This window comes from Coloeus monedula, assembly GCF_965178545.1.
Source record: "Coloeus monedula genome assembly, chromosome: 4".
Taxonomy (NCBI): Eukaryota; Metazoa; Chordata; class Aves; order Passeriformes; family Corvidae; genus Coloeus; species Coloeus monedula.
Window position 1 is genome coordinate 37466972 of NC_138784.1, and position 22346 is coordinate 37489317.

General features: G+C 39.6%; 1 protein-coding gene across 2 annotated transcripts in view; it reads right to left on the bottom strand.

The window, feature by feature from the left end:
* The window catches only part of SYT1 (synaptotagmin 1), a gene marked incomplete at both ends in the record, with an annotated part of 121521 nt that overhangs the window by 74086 nt on the left and 25089 nt on the right, over positions 1 to 22346 (bottom strand). For both annotated transcript variants that reach the window (XM_082279559.1, XM_082279558.1), the window contains one exon: positions 11906 to 12090. In XM_082279559.1, the coding sequence (XP_082135685.1) occupies positions 11906 to 12090 (185 nt within the window). The remainder of the gene's footprint in view (positions 1 to 11905; positions 12091 to 22346) is intronic.

The following is a 22346-nucleotide window of genomic DNA, read 5'->3' on the forward strand; positions in this document are numbered from 1 at the left end:
GAATATGGAAGCAAAGTTTCCACCATGCCATTAGCAAATGCATGTTCCTCCTTTTCCCTCCCTCCCGAGACCAATTTCCTTTTTATTCATTCTCGCAACAAAGCTTGGCTGAACCAAATTGATTGCAAGTTGATTTTAGTTTGCTTAGAAAGAAACACAAAGAAATACAGAACTGCTTGCAGCTTTGTCTATTGCATAAAACCTGTTTTTTAAAGGACACAGCAGTTATCTTAGATTTTATACATAATTAAAATACTAAATGATTTTTTTTTTTTTGCTGTACCAGAAAGCAGAAGTATTTTCACTGTGGGAAAGGTAATTCATAAAATTATTAAACCATATGAACCATAATTAACTATGACTATGTAGATCTTATTCCAGCAGATTCTTACCTGGGTAAGAAGTGAAAAATAGACAAAAGTTATGAGAAAAATAGTGAAAAATTGTGGAAAATGTGAAAGTAAAGTGGAGAGTGTGAAAACAAAGAATCAATACTGAGCATTCATCCAGATTTGTTATTTGCATGATATAGTAAACAGCACACTTGTCTGCAAGAGCCCCATCCGGATGAAGGTTCTTTCTATATGGAGCTTCTGCTTGCAAAGACAAAGTGCCAGAATAAGATTTATTCTTTTTTGCAATGTGAATTTTTTTCAATTGTGATTTTTTGGGCTGTAGGAAACCTACAGCATTTCTTAACAATCGGTTGTGGCTGGAGCTTTCTTTCTGAAGAAGTAGCAAGACTGGAAAGTAGCTATATACACAGCTGGTAGTGGTTGGGGAAAGAAGAAACATGAAAGCATTAACATTCTCACTCAGCCTTGAACACAGTGAGGGCCACACAACAGTTGTGTGGGTTTGGAAAGAAGGAAGCTTCATCTCTGAAGTAGAAAATGTTCTTCTCCAGAAGCCAGATCTAAACTCGAAAGGTCATACTCCAAACTGTATGATGCTAAGCAATTATTTCTCTACTTTTTGAAATAAGCTAGAAATTCTGCTGACATAGCTCACCTGAAACCAATCCAACAACTTTGATTTATGTGAGCTGAGGAGCTGGGTCTCATGTAAATATCTGAATGTTATTGAATGATGGACTCTCTACTAGAAACATAAATTACAGTGTACCTGGATGAGACTGGTAGGAAAGGTCGGTACTGGACCCGTGAGACTGGAAGAGTAGTACTTTTTGAACTAAATCATTTCTATTCAGAAGGGCTGAACTGCTTGAAATGAAACTTGATTTGAGACATTTTATCACTGAGCTCTTAGTAAGTTCCCTGACTGTAGCACAACATTTTTGTTAGTACAACGAGAAGTGTGTGACACTTTAAAACTGATAGGCTCTCTGGCAGAAAATACATGGGATTTTAAGGATATGGAGTGATGTGATTATGCCAAACACTCTTGTTTTTAGTAATAAAAATAAGCTTAAGGTTTTGTGATCATAAAAAAAGAAGATGTGTTTCAATCCATCTGAAGCATCTGAAGGTTTATCCAAGCCTGGAGACAACAGGAAACAGGAAGTCAAAGTGGGATGTTAACTCCAAGATCCACTGCTCTGAATCATCCCAGTATGGTCCTAAAAGAGGACTCCATAATAAAAGAATAATATACAGCTTCAGTATATTATTGTTTGTGGGACAAGTACTGGACTTCCTGCTTTTCCATCTACTTTTGACCTGGATTTTCCTTGAGAGGAAATATCCTATGGCCATTCCCCAGGGATAAAATGCAAGAGAGAGAATGCAATTATATGCTAATTTCCAAGTAAGAAGAATTTGTAAACAGTCCACCAAGGCAATAGTTATATATCCATACTTTCTCTGGGAAAACTACATACTCTCCTGCAAAGCTGATCAGTCCAGATGACAGAATTGTGGGTAACTCAATGTGAAAAAAGTTCTTACTGTGACTACAGAAAATATAATGGAAAGCTAACATCCCTCTTGCAAGGGATTTTTGAAGTGCAGGCAGAAAACACTGTGTGGTTAAGAAACTTGTTTCCACAGGTTATGAGACATCTTCTGGAAGGTGAAAGCTATTTCCATGAGAGATGGAAAACATTGTACATTACTGACATCAACTAAGGAGCTACATGATTCTTCTTGACCTTGACTCAGAAACATTGAACCACTAAGAAAAAACACTAAAAAAGAAACAGTGTTTGGATATGGACAAGTTTGTGGCATTGGGGAGAGGGAAAAAAATGACAAATTATTATCTCTACAGAAGTCTGTAAATAATAGTTTTTACTGTTAAGAGAGGAATTTGCTTTCAAACTAGAGGCTAATGCTTCAGGAAGAAGCTGAGTCAAAAGAAGCACCCAAGTTTCTCATGTTTGATTTAGCTGCTGAGTTCCAAAGAGGAAGAGGAATTGGATTGCTTCAAAGTACTTGAAATACCCCACAGGGATTTTAATTTTGCATTGAGATTCTCTGAAAGATCAATATTTAATGGAATACTACTACAACCTTCAATTTATAGCATACTGTATCACACTGTATTGAATCTTACTGTTGCATTGCTACAATCAATTCAAAAAAGCAGCTATATTTTATTTGTTTTAGAAACAATAAAATATTTTTAATCATAAGAGAGCTTTTTCCTCAAGCCTCATAACTGATAAACCATAACAAAAAAGACTGGATTCAGATACAGAGGAATGTAAGCCTTGCCTTCTCTAACATTTTCTTTAACTCCATGACATTTTAAATGTTTTTTCTGTGAAACAAGCAACACAGAAATGCATGATTGCATTGTGCTGGAGACTGGATTTCTCTCTTCTAATTTGAGATGACCGTGAATTTTACTCAAGCAGTTTCCTGATTTCTGCATAACATATGCAGAAACACACAACAGTGAAACATCCATGTCCTCTCAAATGTGTTTAAGTATGTGAAAAATGTAGACTTATATGTAAGGAGGTGTAGGAATGTACCAAGAAAGTGTTAATCCAGTACAAACATTACAAGGTGATGCATCTGTGTCTACTGAAATTAGAACCAGTACTCTGCAGTGCTTCTTACAACAAAAAGGGCTAAATTACAGCAATCTGGGATCCACTGTTCAATCTGCTGGTTGCATCTTCACTTCTATAACATTATCACAAGCTGTTTTGCAGCCTCCTCTTTTCTTTTGAGTTGTTAAATAAAATGCTTAATTTTCAATTCTTTTGAAACTCCACACCTTGGAGTGGGTTTTTACACTTCCTGGGTTTTTTTCTCCCTCTCATTCCCCTAGCTGACAAAAGCCTCTCTCTGGTGACACTGAGTCCTGACACTGCAAACATCCCTTGCTTTCAGCTAACCCTTGCACCTTGTCACCAGGTTTACCCCACTACTATAACCACAAACCACAAAAGAGATTCTGGGGCTTAAAACAACTTTACTGTAATCCCTCCCCAAACTGTGTGTAGAAAATGAGAGGGTCTGCAAGGGCAGTTGCCTCCAGATTCCACATGTGCAGAAGCTTCAGGAAAGAAAAGTGGCAGGAGACTCATACAACAAAGCTGCTGGGGGAGCAAGTGTACTTGCTTGCCTCCTTTACAGGGAGGCAGAGGCCACAATCATGTCTGAGTCAGGTCTTGTGAATGACTAGTTTATGTCACAAAACATTTAAAATGCAAAGTGTCTTTCACTGTTGTATGCAAAGAAATGCTTTCATTAACAGAGTTTTTAGGGTTCCTTCTGTTCATGGGGTGGCCTACAGCTTCATTTTTAAGGAAACAAGCTACCAGTAAGCAAGAAGGCGAGATACTGGGAAGCAAAACAAAACACTGACTGCAGCCTGTAAGTTTGTTTGCTGCATGGTGCATGCTGCTGTCCTGATTTCCATCTCCACCTGCCTCTCCATCATTCCTTTTGGAATTGTGAAGAAATATTATTTTAATGTTTGAATGATGCCCAGTCCTCAGGCTTGTGCAATGCCTGGTGAGCTGAAAGAAGAAAACAACAAGATTTTGTAGCAAGAATGTTCTGTGCCATGTCCAACAATGAATTTATTGGAAAGGCAATTTTTCCTCCACAACTAGAAATGACTGCTTTTCCACTAATGGTTGTGTACCTCTTATCAATTTCTTTCACATTCGAGAACACCATAATTCTGATCTGGCCAATTTTTATCCCAAGGGAAAACAAAAGCCTTTAAAAATTCCTGTCTGGTTCTCTATCACAAAGCAGACAAGCCTACAATTGTTACATATTCTCTATCAGAGTCCCACAGAAGGAAAGGCAACATTTCATTCATTCAGCATCTGCTTTCTCTCCATGAGTTAATTTAAGGAGCATGTTGTGCCTGGGTTTCCAGTGGCTGCGCCAGGCTTTGGTCATTGTGAAATCTACTTTGCCATTACTACTGTAAGAATGCTGGCCTCACACACCAGCAGTGGGCCACCGTGATGCACACAATGAGAAAAAACCTGCTGGGTTCAGCATGTGATGCCTTGACATTACTTCCTTGCTTGTTATCCAGCTTTTAAATGGTCTTGGTTGGGTTATTCAAAAGGTTTTCTTTCCTTAGGAGCTCTATGACATGAGGTCATCGTGTTCAGCTTAAGAGCTTGCTGAATTGTTTGGGTACTAAAATACCAACTTAATCTGGTGCCATAGAAGAATACAGAAAATGCTGCAGGTGTTCAGAGTAAAATATGAACACATTAATTTAAGTTGGAGCTATTAAGCTCACAAATCAACCTGTTCTCGATGTTTTATAAATACCTGTAGCCGGTGCTTATAGGCTGAAAAAAGATCTCAACCTGGAAGCCTATTTTGGAAGCTCACCCTGTGGGTCAGGGCTCTGCATTGAATGCAGGGCCCATGTGCGTGAACTAAAAGTAGCAGGCACTCCTGCAAGTGTGCTGCCGTGCTCTGCCCCCACCTGCCATATGGCAGGCAGCGCTCGCTTGCACTGAGCAGCAGGCTGTGAGTAGGAGGCAGCTTTAGGCTGCTTGGCCAGTGCATGCTGCTCCATCAACTGTTCTTCGTTGTCCCCAAATTAATGGCAGTGGGCCAGATGGAAGCATGCTTTGGGACAGAGCTGGCTCCTTGACCTGGGAGGACCACTCAGAGTACTACATTTATTTCTGCTTGAAAAATCTGTCATACTATATAATTAGTACTACATGTATTTGATAGTGAAAATTAACCTAAATATAGCCAGACATGATTTACTGAGTGCCGCTTTGATCTGTGGAGAAAAAATAGGCACAGACCGGTTCTACTGGCTTAGTTCCTTAAAAAGAGATAAGATAATCCTCTGACCATCCTCTAAATAGGACTTTATGAAGTACCTGATATTCTCATGTTTGAAGGCTGTTAGCCATTCATATTTATTATTTATCAATTTGTAAAGAGTAAATACCCTTGCTTAAAAGGTAAACAATGAAATATTCCCAAATAATTAGTTTTTATTTTAATTTTTTTAAAAATGTATACCTAATTAAAATGTATACATATACATTTGAAATGTATACCTCATTAATATGAAGTGCTGTTCCTGTTTTGGTTATGCATACCCACTAACTTCAGACATAGTGTAGGAGTTTAGCTCTCCATACAGTCTGTGGATATAGGTAGATGTCTTGAGAGTCTGATTCAAGTCACTTAATTTAGGGACTAACTGCACAATTCCTATATGCCACTCATCCGGAACTTGAAGACCCTGATCTCGAATAAAGAACTCAAAATTTGGTCTTTTAACCAAAAAAATGAAAAATCGTCTTTGAAAATGGAAGCTTCCAGTGGTAAGACCTTCAATATAGAAAACAAGGTAAGTAAAAAAATGAGTAGGATCTGCATCTTCATATCATTCTAACTGTACAGAAGGTTACAACAGAAGTAACAAATTAATTACTTTACAGAAAGAAAAAATAGTTTAACAAAGGAAGAAAACAAACTCAGGAAGCATGCAAAGCAAGCTCCTATGTTTTCTTGGGAGTGACGGAAAGGAAGAGACAGGAATGCAAATAAGCCCACTCCTGTGTCTCACAGCTATTGCTCCCATATTTTCAGGCTTCTGAAGTCTAATATAAATCTAAATTTCAAAAGAGTTTTACAGAAAACCTATTTGAAGAACACAAACACTCATCTATAACATTTTATCTTCATAAACATGTTATTCACATTTTTCAGGAAGTTTTATGCACACTGCACAGTTGTCTTTGAGGCAGGTGAAAAAGCAGGACAGTTGGTCAAGGCTGAGATTGAATTAGTGTACAAACAGGACTCAGCCAATCCATTTTGACTGCCACAGTAAACTTACTGGGCTTGTTTTCTAAGAAAACTCGTCCCCATTGTTTCTGACTAACCTTCTCCACCTCATCTTTCTGAGTGTGAATGAGGATGTCTCACTGCATTGTGGATAAGCCACAGTGAGCATTAATGCCACCATGGGCTGAAGATGACAACAAATGGGAAGTGACATGCTGACACCAAGATAGGAAGCACTGTGGAATAAATACACTCACTGTTCTCTAGGCATTCAACTGGGAAAACAAACCAGCACGTGACCAAACATTGCAGAAGAAAAGACCACTCCCAGCAACAGAGCTCCTGTCCCTCAGAAAGATTCTCTTGGATTTTTTTCTGGCAATAAAGGCTTGAGTTGCTTCAAATGAAATCCAGGCTCTCTAGATGTCGGGGTGGATTATCCTGACTTCATTTGGGCTATTGTCTTCATGCTGCCAGGTCAATGCACCCTACTTTGAAATATTTCAGGGCACCTACTACTAAATATCTTGTTTCTTCAGTATTTTGTCTGCATGAGGGCAAGGGTGTTTGCTGATCAACAGCTAGAATCCTAAGGTGAATTAGTCTAAGGAAACCATTATATATTGAAGTTCAGCTGGGTGCAATTGCAGCTCTCACTGTCATGTCACTTTATAACACTCACTATTCAGAGAGGAACATCAATCAGAATATTCTGATTAAGTTAGTACATAACCCCAATGTAAAAGGGAGGCCTGTGTAAAGGAAAAAACAAACATACAGAGAAGTCAAGTGGCTGACTGAAGGCCACAGTAAGTCAGTAGCAGAGCCAAGAATATACTGCTCATACTCCAGGCTGTAGTACATATACCTAATACCAAATCTCCTGTTTCACCTAACACACTCATTGTAAGCCAAAAATTCTTCACTAGTAACAGTGTTTTAGCCTGATGCAATGAGAAAGGGCTGAACTATTAAATCTCCCTTTCTCAAATGCTTTGTGATCTAATAAAATGTTCAGACCACAACAATTATTCTCCAAGCAATAGGGCTAAATTTTAGTAAGTTCTCAGTGCCGCTGCTCATGACTGAAATGATTATGTCTATTCCTTTTCTTAGCCCAAAGGCTGAGCTTAATCAAGAATTTTGCTGTACCAATGCATTAAACTCAGATGTAATAATCTGAAACTATGACAGCATCTCTGAAACCAAGTCCTCAGGGCCTTTTTTTCCCCCCCTTAAAGAAAAAAAGTAGTGGGACCCACCAGGGGCATTAGTAGAGACTGAAAGTTATAAAGATGAAAACCATCATGGGAAGATCTCACAAAAACACTCGTGCCAGTTGCCACTAGTTCACATCAACAGAAATCTGTACTAAGACCACTTTAAATTCTTAAGTGTTCCATACCGAAGTCTTTTATGCCTGAGCACTGTACTGAGATGATGTAAGAGCCCACAGCAAGTTTCATGAGGTATCAGTCATTTTAGCAACACTTAGAAACTAAGACATTAAAAATACACATTGCTTCTGTCTACTTTCGATATGGTGACATTTATACAAAAAGGAAATAAAATTAGCAAGTTATTTTCATGTGCCAATCAATTTTAAACTTGAGCTTTCTGGTACAGTTTCACTTAATATTTTAACTATAGAAAGAATGACAAACCTCTTTTCTTCCACCCTCCTCCAGCTTCCCCTCAAATATATATCAAACCAAAAAAATACCCAATCAATTTAGTTCATCCTCTTGATGTGTGTATCAAAGCTACTACATGTCCATCTCTGCTAAGGAGACAGAGCTGTCAGGAGACTATGCATGAGAGCTTAAGTCTAGGTGCGCCCAAATAGCAAAATAAACCTACCGCAAGTGACATTCCAGAACAGTCATGAGACAAAACATAGACAAGGAGGACATAGGAGGAAGAAATAAAAATTAAAACATCCACACACAAACATTAGTAAAAAACATGGAGAAATGACCTTTTTTACAGTTGTACATTCATTAACAATTTTTCCTTTCCTAGAAGGAATCTAATCCTCCCAGTAGCCCTTGCTGGAGCTGTACACTTGACTCGAAAAAGTAAGCCTTGCCTGCAATGGAAATGGGTCTCAAGACTGAAAATCTAACCTTTTTTTCAACTCATCTCCCTCAGCTACATTTTTTGATAATCTACATATAAAGACAGTTTCTCATTTGACATTGTGTTCAGGGAAGTGGACATTTTGAAGCACAAATATTCTAACAGACAAAAATTTTATTCCCCTTTCTGTAATATCTATCATGTATAACTTTTGAGTTGACTGTGTCTCTATGTCTAAAGGATCTTCAAGTATGCCAAGTTACATGGCTCTATAATGTTTTGGCATGGATGGGCAGGTCAGCATGAATAAAACTAGGCCAGAAGTTCTCTTCAACAAAAAAAAAACAGACTAAGAGAAAAATCATATTTCCAGGAGATGATACTTTCAATTTACCAAATGGCACTCCATTTCAACTTCATGTGCCTAGGGAACTAGGATCCTGCAAGATGCCATGTGACTAGCAACTGCTGTTACGCACTCTTAGCTGAAGGCAGAAGTAATTAGCACTTGCAGGTTCAGGCCTAACAATGACTGAAGTAGGTTTTTCAGTTTTTGACAACATTAGTACTAGATGTTGCCCTTTATAATGGCATTAGATTTACATCTTACTCTTCAATTACTTTTTTAACAATTTGCTTCTTTGAAGAGCTAAAAGGCATTCTTATTATTCCCCTATTTTATGCCAGAGCCTCTAAAGTGCTTCAATTCTCTTAACTGAAATACGCTACATTTAGCATTGCCCTGAGTTCAGCTAGGTATATTAAAACCTGCACTGCTAAGTCACGATCAACTGTTAGAATAAAAAACATGTCATACAGAAAAAAATGACAGCCAAAATGCTGCATTAGGAATCAAGTTGGCAAAAGTTCCTGAATGCCAAGGACTTAAAATCTGTACACTGTCAGACTGCTAGGAATGAATTTACAGTGCTAATTTAAGAACCTTTTAGCCTGGGTTTGAAATCCCAGAAAGTGAGGAGAGGTGGCTGGAGAGTTGGTGATTTACTTATTAAAGGTCTGACATTTACATCAACTGTGAATCTACCCTCCTTAGGTTTAACTGTGCAAAACAAAACATGCTAGTTAAATCCCAAAATATCTGGGCAAAAGTAGGTTTAAATAACTATACCAAGTATTTTGAATGGAATCATCTTAAAATACCTATCTGTGCAACATTTCAAAGTCTGAGCTCTTTTTGTAGACAAAAGTTGCAGGATTTAGCTTTTTATCAAATTTTCCCATTAAAAAGATACAAATGGAACTAATAATAATAAAATAATGTAAATTTGCATTTAAAATACTTATTTTTCAAGAATCCATGGTCATTTATCCAGGTCCTAATGAATATAATTAAAAACACTTAATAATTTATTGTAAATACAACAAAGGCCTTACACGATATGGAACAAATTCCACATAAATATCGATCAACAAATTGCACATTATTTATCCTATGAGAAAGTATTAGGTTTGTTATCATTAGCAGAACATAACAAAGTTCTCAAGAAATTTTTCCATCAGCATAATCGAAGCAGTTCTTCCAAATTATTCCTGGTTTGATGGGAGGAGTTAGCTAACAGTAGCCTAGGATAACCCAACAACTGATGATTTGATTTTCCATACATTGAGGGGGAAATATCTCGCAATTTCTTAATATTAATATCTCAGAACAAAGTCTATAAATCAAATACAGGGATGAATGATAAATCAAAGTGCATTAAGAGAAGGAGTTCATTTCACATTTATGACACGGAGATGCCCCCCCTCCCCCTCCCGCACAGTATCTTCTTCAATTCTTCAAAGAATTCAAAATTTCTGCTCTGATTTTTTTGAGCTCAGTCTCACTAATCTTTCTAACCTTGGAATACCTCCATCTACATTAGTGATTTTGTGTACTGAGGATGTTTTTTTTCAGGTGTGAATTTGTGGGTGTCATACATTCCAGTACACCAGTGTGGCACATGAAGCATCTTATCTCCAGAGGGAACCAAGGCTGAAACTGCACCCCAGTGCAGTATCTAAAGTACTCCACTTGCAATGGGGATATAAAGGTCTCTAGCATTTGCTCTTTGTCATCTTGTCTCTGAAATTGAAACTGGAAATAGCTCGGATTGCTCTACACCTTTGAAACTTATCCATTATTTTTCTTCCCTTATCTGAGGTCCTTTCTGACTCCACTCATGCGATCTATTGCAGCTGGTCATCACACTTGTAAGGATTCCTCACACACTCTCCTGATTTTTCCCTTCCCCTACTACATCCTACATGTCTGGAGAAGCATGCTAACCTGTTCTAGGACTCTTTAAGACTAGCTGATGAGCCACACTGGTGGCTGCTCCATCACTGAGCAGTGGCATTTCACCACTTGTTCTGGACTGGTCCATGGGCCTTCTCTAGCTACCATGCTCTAAGATTCTCCTTTTGGATCTTGTCCCTGACCACCTGTTCCCGGTCCTCAGGTTCCCAGCTTTGACTTGTATTTCTAATCAACTTGCCTTCGGCTCAGCTTTCTTCTATGCTAGATCCCAATTTGTGGAATCATCTCCTTATTCCTGACCATGCTTTTATTCTCTCTTTTTGGCTGGTTGATTGTTCCTGTACTGCTCATCTCAACTTCCCCAGGAGTCTTGGGAACACAGACTTGACTATGCAATATCTTTACAGTTATTCGTGCCTACTTACAGGGGTTTGAAAGCAATTCTCTAAATTTCTTCAGCCCTTCCTGCTTGAAAAATATAGCCCTTTGTCTTCTTAGCTTAAAATCTCTGAGCTGTGAGGACAAATGGATACTTCATGTTTATTTCCTCATTCTACTGCTTATTCCAGTTTGCTCCAGGAAGAGCAATACTAAAACCCTGTCAATAAAAAGCTTTATTTTCTCTCAGGAATGTACAAGTCAAGTCTGTGGCCCTTAGTATTAAGTCCTGCTTCTCTTCCACCAAGCAGATCTGAAGGACAAGCTTTTCTGCCCTTACGAAAATCATGCTGCTCTCAAAGGGCATTATATTAATCTTCTCCTCCAAGTTACTCAGTTGACTTACAGCTCCAAGTATGGCCTGTTATCTTTAATCATCTCGTCTCTAATACAAAATGAATTCTCCAAACATCACTGTGTTGAATGTCCCTGTGGTTTTCCTTTTCATTATTTTCTCATTTCCGACTCATTTTTGCCTCTACACTATTCTTTCCTTCTCAGCTGAAGTTCTGTGTGAAAAGAAATTTAGAGCTCAAAACTACTTTTCTTTATAATGTAATCTCAGAAATACTGTTAGTGAGATATACAAACACTGTGCAAGGTCTTGAAAAAAGTACGGTGAAAATTGCACACATTTGCTCCATTTTTGAAGCAAGCAGGATACCCTTGATAAACTGGCCCCTTAAGGATGAGTCATTATATGCCTGCTCATTTTTTTTTTAGCAGAGCAGGGAAATCAGCCGACTGCTTCATCAGTGATGCCACACCCAGGTTCATCCCTTGTGATACCACTGAGAAGATGCTGTCAATCAGTTCACTCTTCACAGAGCCACTACTGAGACAACAAGCACAACTTTTTCTAGACACATCAAACAGAAACCTTCAAATGCAACCCAAAAGTTCAAGAAAAGGAGAAGTACTTTACCTGATCTTTCATACTTTTCCCTAAATCTTTAACATCTTTCATGTTAATAGCGTTCTTCCCTCCCTTCTCCTTTCCCTTCTTCTTGTTCTTCTTTTTGAACAAGCATTTCTTGCAGAGACAAAAGCAGCAGGTGAGGATTAATAGGACTGCAACTATGGCTATGGCTATTAAGGCCCAAGGTGGCACTGGAAGAGAAAAAGACACACACACACACAAAGAAGGTGGTAAGCTGTTAGTAGGGTTAAATTCAGAAACAAGCACATTTCTCTCACAGATAAGCCTTTTTAAATGAAAATGCCTTCCAGAAATACCTGAGATCCTTTCTAAAATATCCTGTCATCATTTATATATTTCTCCCAACTGAGCATTTGCCCATACAATGCCAATTTAACACATCTATCTATATACAAGCCTGGTGACACATATCAAACTCACTTGCAGCTATTTTGATTCATCAACCATCTGAAAACAGTATATCCAAAATATTTATGCTGTGCAATCTGTAAAATGCTCAGCACATTTAAGCAATTACTAGTTTCTTTCTTTAATCATCTCCCCAACCCACCTGGCATTGCGGCTGAATCAGGTGGAACTGACTGGAAATTTCCCTTTTCTGGAATGGTATCTGATCCAAGCAGTCAGTTCTAATGAACAGCCCTTTCCTCTGCCCGCTGCTGCACTTGGCAGATTCGCAGATTCCTCGCAATAGCTGCAGGTCAAGGTCACCAGTGAAGACCGACAAAGGACAAAGGGCTGTCCAACCCATGGGCACTTGCCCTATTTGGCATCATGCCCTTAATACTAGCAAAGTTTCAGCACACAGCTATATTCTCACCTATACTTTCCTATAAACAAAAGACCGTGTCACATTTTTTCATTCAGTTCAGGATGCAGGATATGGCTGAAGCATGAATAAATAAGAGAGGACACTTAATAGGATAAAATGTTCTTGTTAAAGACCAGAATTTTTGGGAAAAAAGCAATTAAGATGACACTTAAACACTCCGGAAGACAATTATCTTCACACAAATCAGTTTTAATGACCACTGATGCCCACATTTAAGCAGAACACCTGACAAAATTTTAAATCTTGTAAACTGTCATTTTCTAGAAATCTTGAAATGCATTCAGTCGGTCTGCAAGATAGTCAGTGCATTACCTAAAGGTCTCTAATATAATACAGAGCTACAGAGCAAGGCCAAAAAGCGAATCAAATTTGACATGTTGACGTCAGTGAATCACAAAAGGGAATGGACAATATAAATAGAGAAAATTAATTGCCTAAAGAAGCTAAGCAGAGTGCAAAGCATAGTCACTGGAACTTTCACTACAAATTACCCGTTCAGGAAGGTGACAGAGCATCTACACCTTCCCTACTCTATATTTAATGAACTTCTTTTCTAACTTTTATTCAAATGACCCTAATGACAGATAAAAAGGCAGGAGAATAGTTAAACAATAATTTCTGTAATATTTTTGTGCCTCCAATTGTTCATTAAAAGCAGCTGCTATAAAAGGGAAGCTGTACCATATGTAGAACAAATGAGAACTGATTACTAAACAAATGAATGGTAAGAGACAAACAGTGAACAGATCAACAGCTGTTTATGGGATGTATTTTATGAAGCCATCAGCAGCAATTCTGCAGTTAAAGTTGCATTAGATTTGCACTTATCACAACTTAAAATCTGTATTTCATGCATTAATATTTAACTTTGTCTTCAAATCTGGCGTAGTAACATTTTGTATATAGCACAACTGACTCTTCTACATTTTGTTTCACCCAGCACTCACAAATACAAAACCATCATCTTTCATAAGAACGATGTGTTCTACTCAAATTCTAAACTTCATATGTGTACTTAGTCTGTTAGACACTTAGCACCTGAAACAGCATTTACATAACACTGTATCTAAAATAATCCACAGGAGTTATGCCAAAAGGAAATGAATGATGTGCCCAAATTTATCAGCTTTTTGTTTCACTGACTTGTCAGCAGTGCCTGAAACATGAATATGGGGAGCAGCAAGAATATGGGATGGGGTTCTGCCAGCAGGATGCCTCTGTGTGAGGTAAGAGAAGAGGAACACATCAAGGGCAGGTAAACTGTGAGAACCAATGGGTTGAGGAGTCAGGAAATGTAGGCATTATTAGGATAAACACATATGCATCCTGCAGATGAAAAAGCTTGTGTATGTAGTGAATTCAGGGGCCTTTTTGCTGAAAGTGTTGTATCAAGTGGTATTCCGGCACTGTGGCCTTGGTTCTCTGGAGCATGAACAATGTAGGATACCTTGGGGAACATTTGAAACACTTGCAGATACCTCAGCTTCTCAGCTTCTTTTTTATCATGTGTTGTCTGCTCTCATCTGTTTGTAATTTAATTTCACCCAACAGCTCTTGTGATGCAATTAAATGATCATCAAATTAATATCTGGGACACCAAGAGTTATGCAGAATTCCTTATTTATCTCTTCAGAAAAAATATGCTTCCTTTTTTTTTTGACTAAAGCATAAGCACTAAAGTAAAGAAACTGTGGTGGCATAAAATCTGGATATTTACAAACCCACTTCAAAATTCGAGTCTGAAAAAACAAAGAGGAATGGATTATTTTTCCCAATAAAAGTGTACTGTCTCTGTCAAGGAAATGGCTCATTTGAACATTGCCATTGACAGATTGCCCAAACCATGGATGTAAATAATAGATTTAAGACAAATGAAACATACAGTTACCCTTGGCTTTGAAGGGATGTTTGTTTCCTTTCAAAAGCATGATATAAATATTTAAAAAATATTTTACATAATATCAACAAGATTTTCCAGAATTACTAAAGACTTGGAGAGCTTTTCTACCTGTGCTCCCCAATTTATGATACTGCCAGAGGAGCTTTAACTTTGGAAAAAGATAAGGTTTTAAAAGCTACTTTTCTATAAAGTCACCTCCAGGTGGACAGACCAGAATCAAGTGATTGAAGTCACTAGCCAATTCGGAAGACTCAATTCTGCGGCCTTTAATTTTTAAGGCTGCTGTTTACCAACTGTGACTAGTATCTATAAAAGTCTTATCAACAGTGTAAGAAATTTCTGTTTATGCAGTGGCTCATTTTGAAGATCCATACTGATTAATTTCAGTTGGACTTTATCCATGCTTATACCAGATTTTTAAAAAATTATAATTTACCAGTGGATAAGAGTGGGAACATACAGTTTGAAGACCACCTCCATCCATATTATACCAGTTTGATCAGGTTCAGCAGTTTGAAACCTCAGGAGGTCTTTGGACATGAACCATTGAACAGAAGACCTCTGTGGCAGATGAAGCAGGGTGGGTGACTTGGAAAATGCAGATCTTGACCCGGGGATCAAGGTGTCAGCGAGCCAGAAGCTTCCTGTACAACTTGTCTTACCGACTGCCTGCACAAGGGGGTGCTTTGAAACAAGCAATACTTACCCACCCAACAAAGCAAAAGCTATTGGTTTAAGGATAATTAATATGTGTGTAAACTTTCTGGTGTTTCAGTGCTATTTTCTTTGTTCTGCTCCTCTGAGAAAATACAAAATACTTATTTTGAAGAAGCTGTCATGCATGTCTACGTGATTTGGTGATTCTACAAAGCTCTTAAAGACAAATCTATAAGAGGGGATTTGCTGAGTAGCAGTTAGTAAATAAGGTCTTGAATTAGTGTTATTGATCCAGTCAAGAGTATGCTCTAGGACTTTACTCAGAAATGCAGGAATGAAGCCTATTTGTAGAAGGAGAGTGTACAGAAAAACACACGGCTTACTCCTGGGCAATAGCAGGACACTGAATGAGTAAGCCCTAGCAATGTGTCAAATCAAGGCATTTTGGGTACCAATTTTGCATACTTCACTCATGCTGAACATGTCAGACATGGATGCAGCTAAATGTGAGCTCTCCTATCCCTCTCTGTTGCTTTCTTCCACTAATGCCAGCCAGACTTGTGTGCATATTGTGGGTCATTTGATGCATTTGATACATTTCACAAATAAAGCAGCTGTGATTATTGTTTCAGTTTGGAGGAGTGTGTTTACAAGGCTTATCTCCAGACCATACCCACAGATCATGCTTGTACTTGTGTTCTGCAGCAATCTGCGAGGGCACAATGGACTGAGTGGGAATACACCATTCCCAGAGGTCACCAAGTGGTGCCAACTACAAAAGGCAATTGGCCCATGGGAGCAAACCTAATCCAAAGCACTGCCCCCACAAACCTTGAATCCTCAGGACTGACTGCTTCATTTCACTGACTTGCTTCTATTGAGCTGTACCAGGTACAGCTTGTGTCCCAGCCTGTCATTAAATCTTGGTCCTCTGAGCATGCTAGATTCAAAGGAAAGGATGTATTACTGAGTTATTAAATTTAAGAGCTACAAATTTTGTCCTTTATATAAAGACATCCTTACTTGGCCTTACAAAAACACTTGGAAAGGTACAGGCCTTGGGTCTAAAACTGACATTTCCGTTAGATGACCTAAAATTATCAAATGCCTTGGAGGACATTTGACTGCAGAGGGAAGACTTCAAGGAGGAAGTCACAAAATCTGTAACAGCACCAAAGTGCTACAGTCTGTGAAAGAGAAAAAAATCCTTAACCCTAATTATTTTCTTCCCTTTCTGTGTGCAAGGTCAGAGGAAACTCTGCTAACTTAGAACCCAAATATTGGGAAGGTCAACAAACATCTGAAGAAAAGAGCTGAATTAAAAAGTGAAGACTTCCATACCAAGAACACCGTTGACCAAAAATTCCCAATTAATCAATTAAGCAGCCCCATTTAAACTGTGACTTTGTGATAGTTCTTTGTGATAGAAAAGGACTATCAGATGATGGCAGCTTCCATACCATTCTGCAAAAGAGAGCCATAGCATGATAAATACTAATAATCTACGTTTCAGAGGGCATGATGCTTAACAGGAGGCTGCGACTGCCGAACAGCTGTATGTGAAGCACACTGCTATAATCTAAAGCTCTGGTAGCCTGACATGGGAACATGTGCAGTTTTAATTTATTAGACCATAGTTTTATCTTAGCTTTTTGCACTTAGAGTTTCTAATCAGTGAGAAAATTCCATATATAGCCATATTCAGACTTTCTGTATAGAAATTCCCCAGAGACCATGTTCTGGAAATCAATCTGACATTCATTAGAAGTTACTTATAGAAAATGTCCTGAAAGCAAGGACCCAGGTAAAAGATATCACTACTACAGCAGAAGGAATACAAAGGTGATCAATGCAAAAAAATGACAATGCTGATACGTGGTAAAATGACTCATGAAAGACAAAAACTGACAATACATACTTGCATACACTGATGATTTCAATACTAGCATTCAGGCTTATACAGCTACATTTCCACCCCGGAAACTCTTATGTGTGACCTCTTGTTTTAATAGCACGTTTGCAAAATATTATTTTTACTTTCTTACATTTGCTGCAACTTTTTATTTTGTGGTTAATGATGCGACCTTTGACCCATCACTAGAAAGAACCACTACTAAATAACTTAATGCATGTGCTCACGTTTGTATTTCTCCCCTTTATTTTTTGAGCAGGTGCAGTTACGTAAGACTCTCCCTGCGAATAGTTTATGGAAGTTACTGAAGCCTTAACTCCACTAAAAGAGGCATGTTCTAACAGTGAAAGCTCCCCACATGCAAAACAGTCCATGGAAGTACACTGATCAGATGGGTTCACTGAATATACCCCTGCCTATGGCTTTTTAGACATTACCATGCAAAATTATGCAAAATTTGTATGACTGAACATTCCATTTTTGAAATAAACCCACACAGAATTTAGCAGGAATCCTTGATATGGCTACAAATGTAGCCAAAATGCTTGGGGTGTTTGAGAATATGATGTGCCTACTGTATGCTCACAAATCTGGAAGTCAAAATGCATAAAAGAACTAAGATATTTACTTGAGGGCAAAACCACACCCACTATTGTAATTTGCAGGTCATTTATGTTTATTACTGCTGGTATTAACTGGCCTTTTATGGCACGTGATATGTTCTCTGTCAAGGTAAAACACAATTACCTGACACCGTATCTTCTTTCTGCAGAGCACAACTATTTGTCCGTGTTCCTACCTCCCTCTTCCCAATGTGTTTTGCTCCCTCTCTCCTCTAGTTTCTCACTGCTTAGTCTCATCAGCTCCTCTGCCCCTTGTCTCTTGAGACACATGGGGGAGAAAGCAAGATAAAGCAAGATGGGAGTTTCCAAATGAGACAGGATGGTGAAGCAGCTAGAGGGAGGAAGTGAAGCTGCTGAGATGTCTCCTTCCTGAAGGAAGTACCTCAGAGAGATTGTGAAGGCCTTCAAGCTTAAATGTCAGGTTTCATCTATATAAATACTACAATGAAAACAGTTCCTCTGTTAACCTCCATATTGCCCTCCAGCCCCAACCAAAATGAGACAGAATAAGAGCAGAAGAGTTTTAGCACAGCCCTGTGCTCTGCTGGCTCTGTCACTGTCGCTCGGGGCTGCTCTCTTGGGCTCACTTCCAGCTCAACCAACGCATCACCTCTTTGGTGGCCACATGGTTCCTCAGGACGGTCCCTCCTGTGGTCTCTGGCACCTGGCTGCCCTTCCCAGCAGTGCCATGCTTCTGTGGGGATGTCAGCTCTCCTCTTACCCTTTCACAGCTCTCAGAGCTCCTGCCTCCTCCTGTTTACCACTTCCTCCAGCAAATACAGCCACTTCTTCCACTGCCCTCTATGAAAGATGATACATCCCACCCAGCATACAATGACCCAGAGGAGGAACCAGCAACCCAGCTTCCTGCTGCACAGCATGTCCCTTGGGAATGATGGCGACGCTGGCCAGTGTGACAAATAAAATAGTCCCTCCTTTCCAGCAAAACCTCTAGGTCACTTAATACAGAAAACAGGGTAGGGAAAGGAATGACTTAGGTGAAAGATGTTTTCTAATCCAGTACGGTGGTTGCAGCCAGGCAAGGGTTGGTCTCTTCTCCCAGGTGACCAGTGACAGGACAAGAGGACACTGCCTCAAGCTGTGCCAGGGGAAGCTTAGGCTAGATATCAGAAAAAAATTCTTAACAGAAAGAGTGGTTTGGCATTGGAATGGGCTGCCCAGGGAGGTGGTTGAGTCACCAACCCTGGAGGTGTTTTAAAAAGCTTTGATGAGGCACTCAGTGCCACAGTTTAGCTGATAAGGTAATGTTAGGTCACAGGTTGGACTCGATGATCTCAAAGGTCTTTTCCAACCTAGTTCATTCTGTGATTCTGTGAGATAATATTTTTAGAATGATGATTCTTATCGGTTCATGTATCTGTTACCATAAAACTTTCAAAATTAAAAAATAAGTTCAGGATCTAGAAAATTGCCAGAGACAGTGCTAGGGTACACTGAGCAGCTGGGAAAGATGAAGAAGGCTGGAGCCTCCATCCAGACATGGAAGCCAGAGAGGTTTGCTGAAGACTTTCCAAAACCTCTATGTACTAACACCAGTTGAGGCCAAATACTTCCTTGAGAAGGGACAAAATAGTCCACGAGGCTAATATTCAACTATGACAAACAAATATGTAGAAGTCTGAGATGACTGCTTTCCATTATGTGGACAATTCTATTTTGTGGTTAAAACACCTTTCACTTTTCTTGCGACATCCACAATATATTGCACTTCTAACTTCAATGGATAGACAGTAAGAAAAAAAGAACAGTAAAAAAAAAATCTGACTTGGAACTGAAAGTTTCAAAGGGACAAAATACTCCAGTCATATCAATCCCAGGACTCAAAAATCAAGAGAATAAGCCTCAAAAATAATGAAACTGATGGGAAAAATGAATTATGCCTATGTATGTTTGATTTTCTTGTTTATTCTTTCTTGCTTATACATCTTTGATTTTACTGTACACAATGAACACTGGTCTTACACTCCATTTCAGTTTTTGAACATTTGGACATATTTGTATCACATTTTCCAGGTTTGCCCTGTGAATGTGAGAGTCAGTCTTGTACTTCAATGTTTGAAAGTGGAATCACATTTCTTGCATTCTAGAATTAGTCATGCATACTACATATGAATATTATAAATTCCCACATCAGGTATGAACTCCATTGCCTAGGAAGAAAAAGCTAATTTGCACACCTTTTTTATAAAATACTATGCAGCAGTAAAGTCCTTTAAAAGATGAACAGATTTGCAAATTCTGACAAGATGAACTTTTAGAAACTCTGTGTTTGCCAATGTTCTGTTAACATACACAATCTTAACACAGGATGCTATTACACAATGGCTCAAGATTTAAAGGAGAACAGCTACTATTAAAAGATAACAATCACTAGAGTAGTACATTAATTTCCCAGTGAAAGTAAGAACTAGTTATTTATTTCTGGTATTTAATATTAACGTAGAAGTTCTCAAATAGAAATGGCTCATATAGAGCAATTTTCCCTAGTAGATCACGAAGTGTCTTATAAAGGAGGTAGGTAATAATATCTGAACTTCACAGGTGGAGACACTCATACATACAAAATAAAATTACTTTGGTTAGAACACAGAAAACACTGTGGAAGCATTGGAGCAGCAAAATTCATGTCACCTGCAGGTCCTAGGCACGCACCCACAAGTACAGGGAGCTAAGGGCTGGAGGATGTCGTGCACATGGTGCAAGCAAGGCCCTGGGGTGCAGTGGCAACCTTGGATTCCACCACAGGAGGCACCTGCTGCGCCACCCTGGGGTGCATGCACACTGCGTGGGCCCCTGGCAGCACAGAGGTAACACAAACTCACACCCAGAACAAACCCCTTCAGCACACCAAATCATCAGCGTCGCGTGCCACGTAAGACAGCAGAACCACACGTACATCAGAGTGTGGATGCCCTGCATCCTAGCATCAGGCCGCTCAAGGTTCTGATCTTTCCAACACATCTCACTGGCACCTCAGCTACTGCAGTGCCAGGAGCCCTGCTCAGGCCTTAGGGCACCTGCTTCTCTCTGCTTCTTCCCAAGCAGCAAGTCAGAGGACCACTCTCAGATTTTCTGCATGGATGTTTCATACAGAAGAGTGATGCTGCTGAGGACTGAAACGTGGCACTTCCTACCCTGGTGTGAAACAGTATCTGTTACTACTGCTACTCTACTGTGCCGCAGAGAATGTAATGACATGCCATGCTCTGAAAATGTTCCATCGTTGCAGAAGCCTTTGGGACCTTAAAACTGAGTTTTACCATTATAGATCTGTAGCAAAAACAAAGAGACTTGAGTTTCATTTGTCATGCTCTGCTACTGTGGTGCATTAACCCTGGACAGATTCTAGGTGCCCACCAAAGCTACTCTATCCCTCCTCTTCTCAGCTGAGCAGGGGAAAGTAAGTAACACCAAAGGTCCTGGGTCAAGATAAGCACATGGAAAGATCACTCACCCATTACCTTTGTAAAACAGACTCAGCTTGGGGAAATTAGCTTAATTTATGACCAATCGAGTAAGGTAATGAGAAATAAAACCAAATATTAAAACACCTTCCCTCCACCCCTCCCTTCTTCCTGGGATCAACATCTCTCCTAACATTCTCTACCTCCTCCTCCTCAATGCTGCGGGGGGACAGACAACAAGTTTGTGGTCAGTTCATCACATGTCTCTACCACTCCTTCGCACTCCTGGAGGGGGGGCACTCACCACACTTTTCCCTTGCTTCAGTGTGGGGTCCCTGCCATGGGAGTCCCACAAACTTCTACAATATGAGTTATTCCCACTGGCTGCAGTTCAGTTCTTCACAAACTGCTCCAGCGTGGGTCCCTCCCTCAGGGTGCAGTCCTTCAGGAACATGCTGCTCTGGTGTGGGTACTCCATGGGTCACCAGTCCTGCCAGCAAACCTGCCTCTAGTATGGGCTTCGTTCCTCATGGGGCCACAGCTCCTGCCAGGACCTTGCTGAAGCCCAGGTTTCCCATCGGGTTACAACCTTGTTCAGGCCTCCACCTGCTCCAGTGTGGGGTTGTTCATGAGCTGCAGGTGGATCTCTGAATTCCTGTGGACCTTCAGGGGCTGCGGGGTCACATCCTGCCTCACCATGGACTGCACCACCAGCTGCAGGGGAATCTCAGCTCCAGTGCCTGGAACACTCCTCCCCTTCTGCCCTGACCTCAGGGTCTGCTTCTTACTTAAAGCTTTAGAAAAAATCTTTTTTCTTCCCTGATTCCTGATTGACATTTTATTATCCAGACAGCAATACTGCAACCAGAATCCATACGCTCAGATGAAACACTGAATTATGGGATACCACAGAGTAAACAGAATTCCCTTCTCATGCATACCAAACTGATGAACCTGCCCACTGAAACAGGTCTGATGTTCCTTAGCTTTGTTGCCAGTTCAGATTTTAGTTTTCCACCTCATTAAAACATTTGGTGAAATTCTCAGTGAAATTTACTGCCTCTCCATGTGAAATCA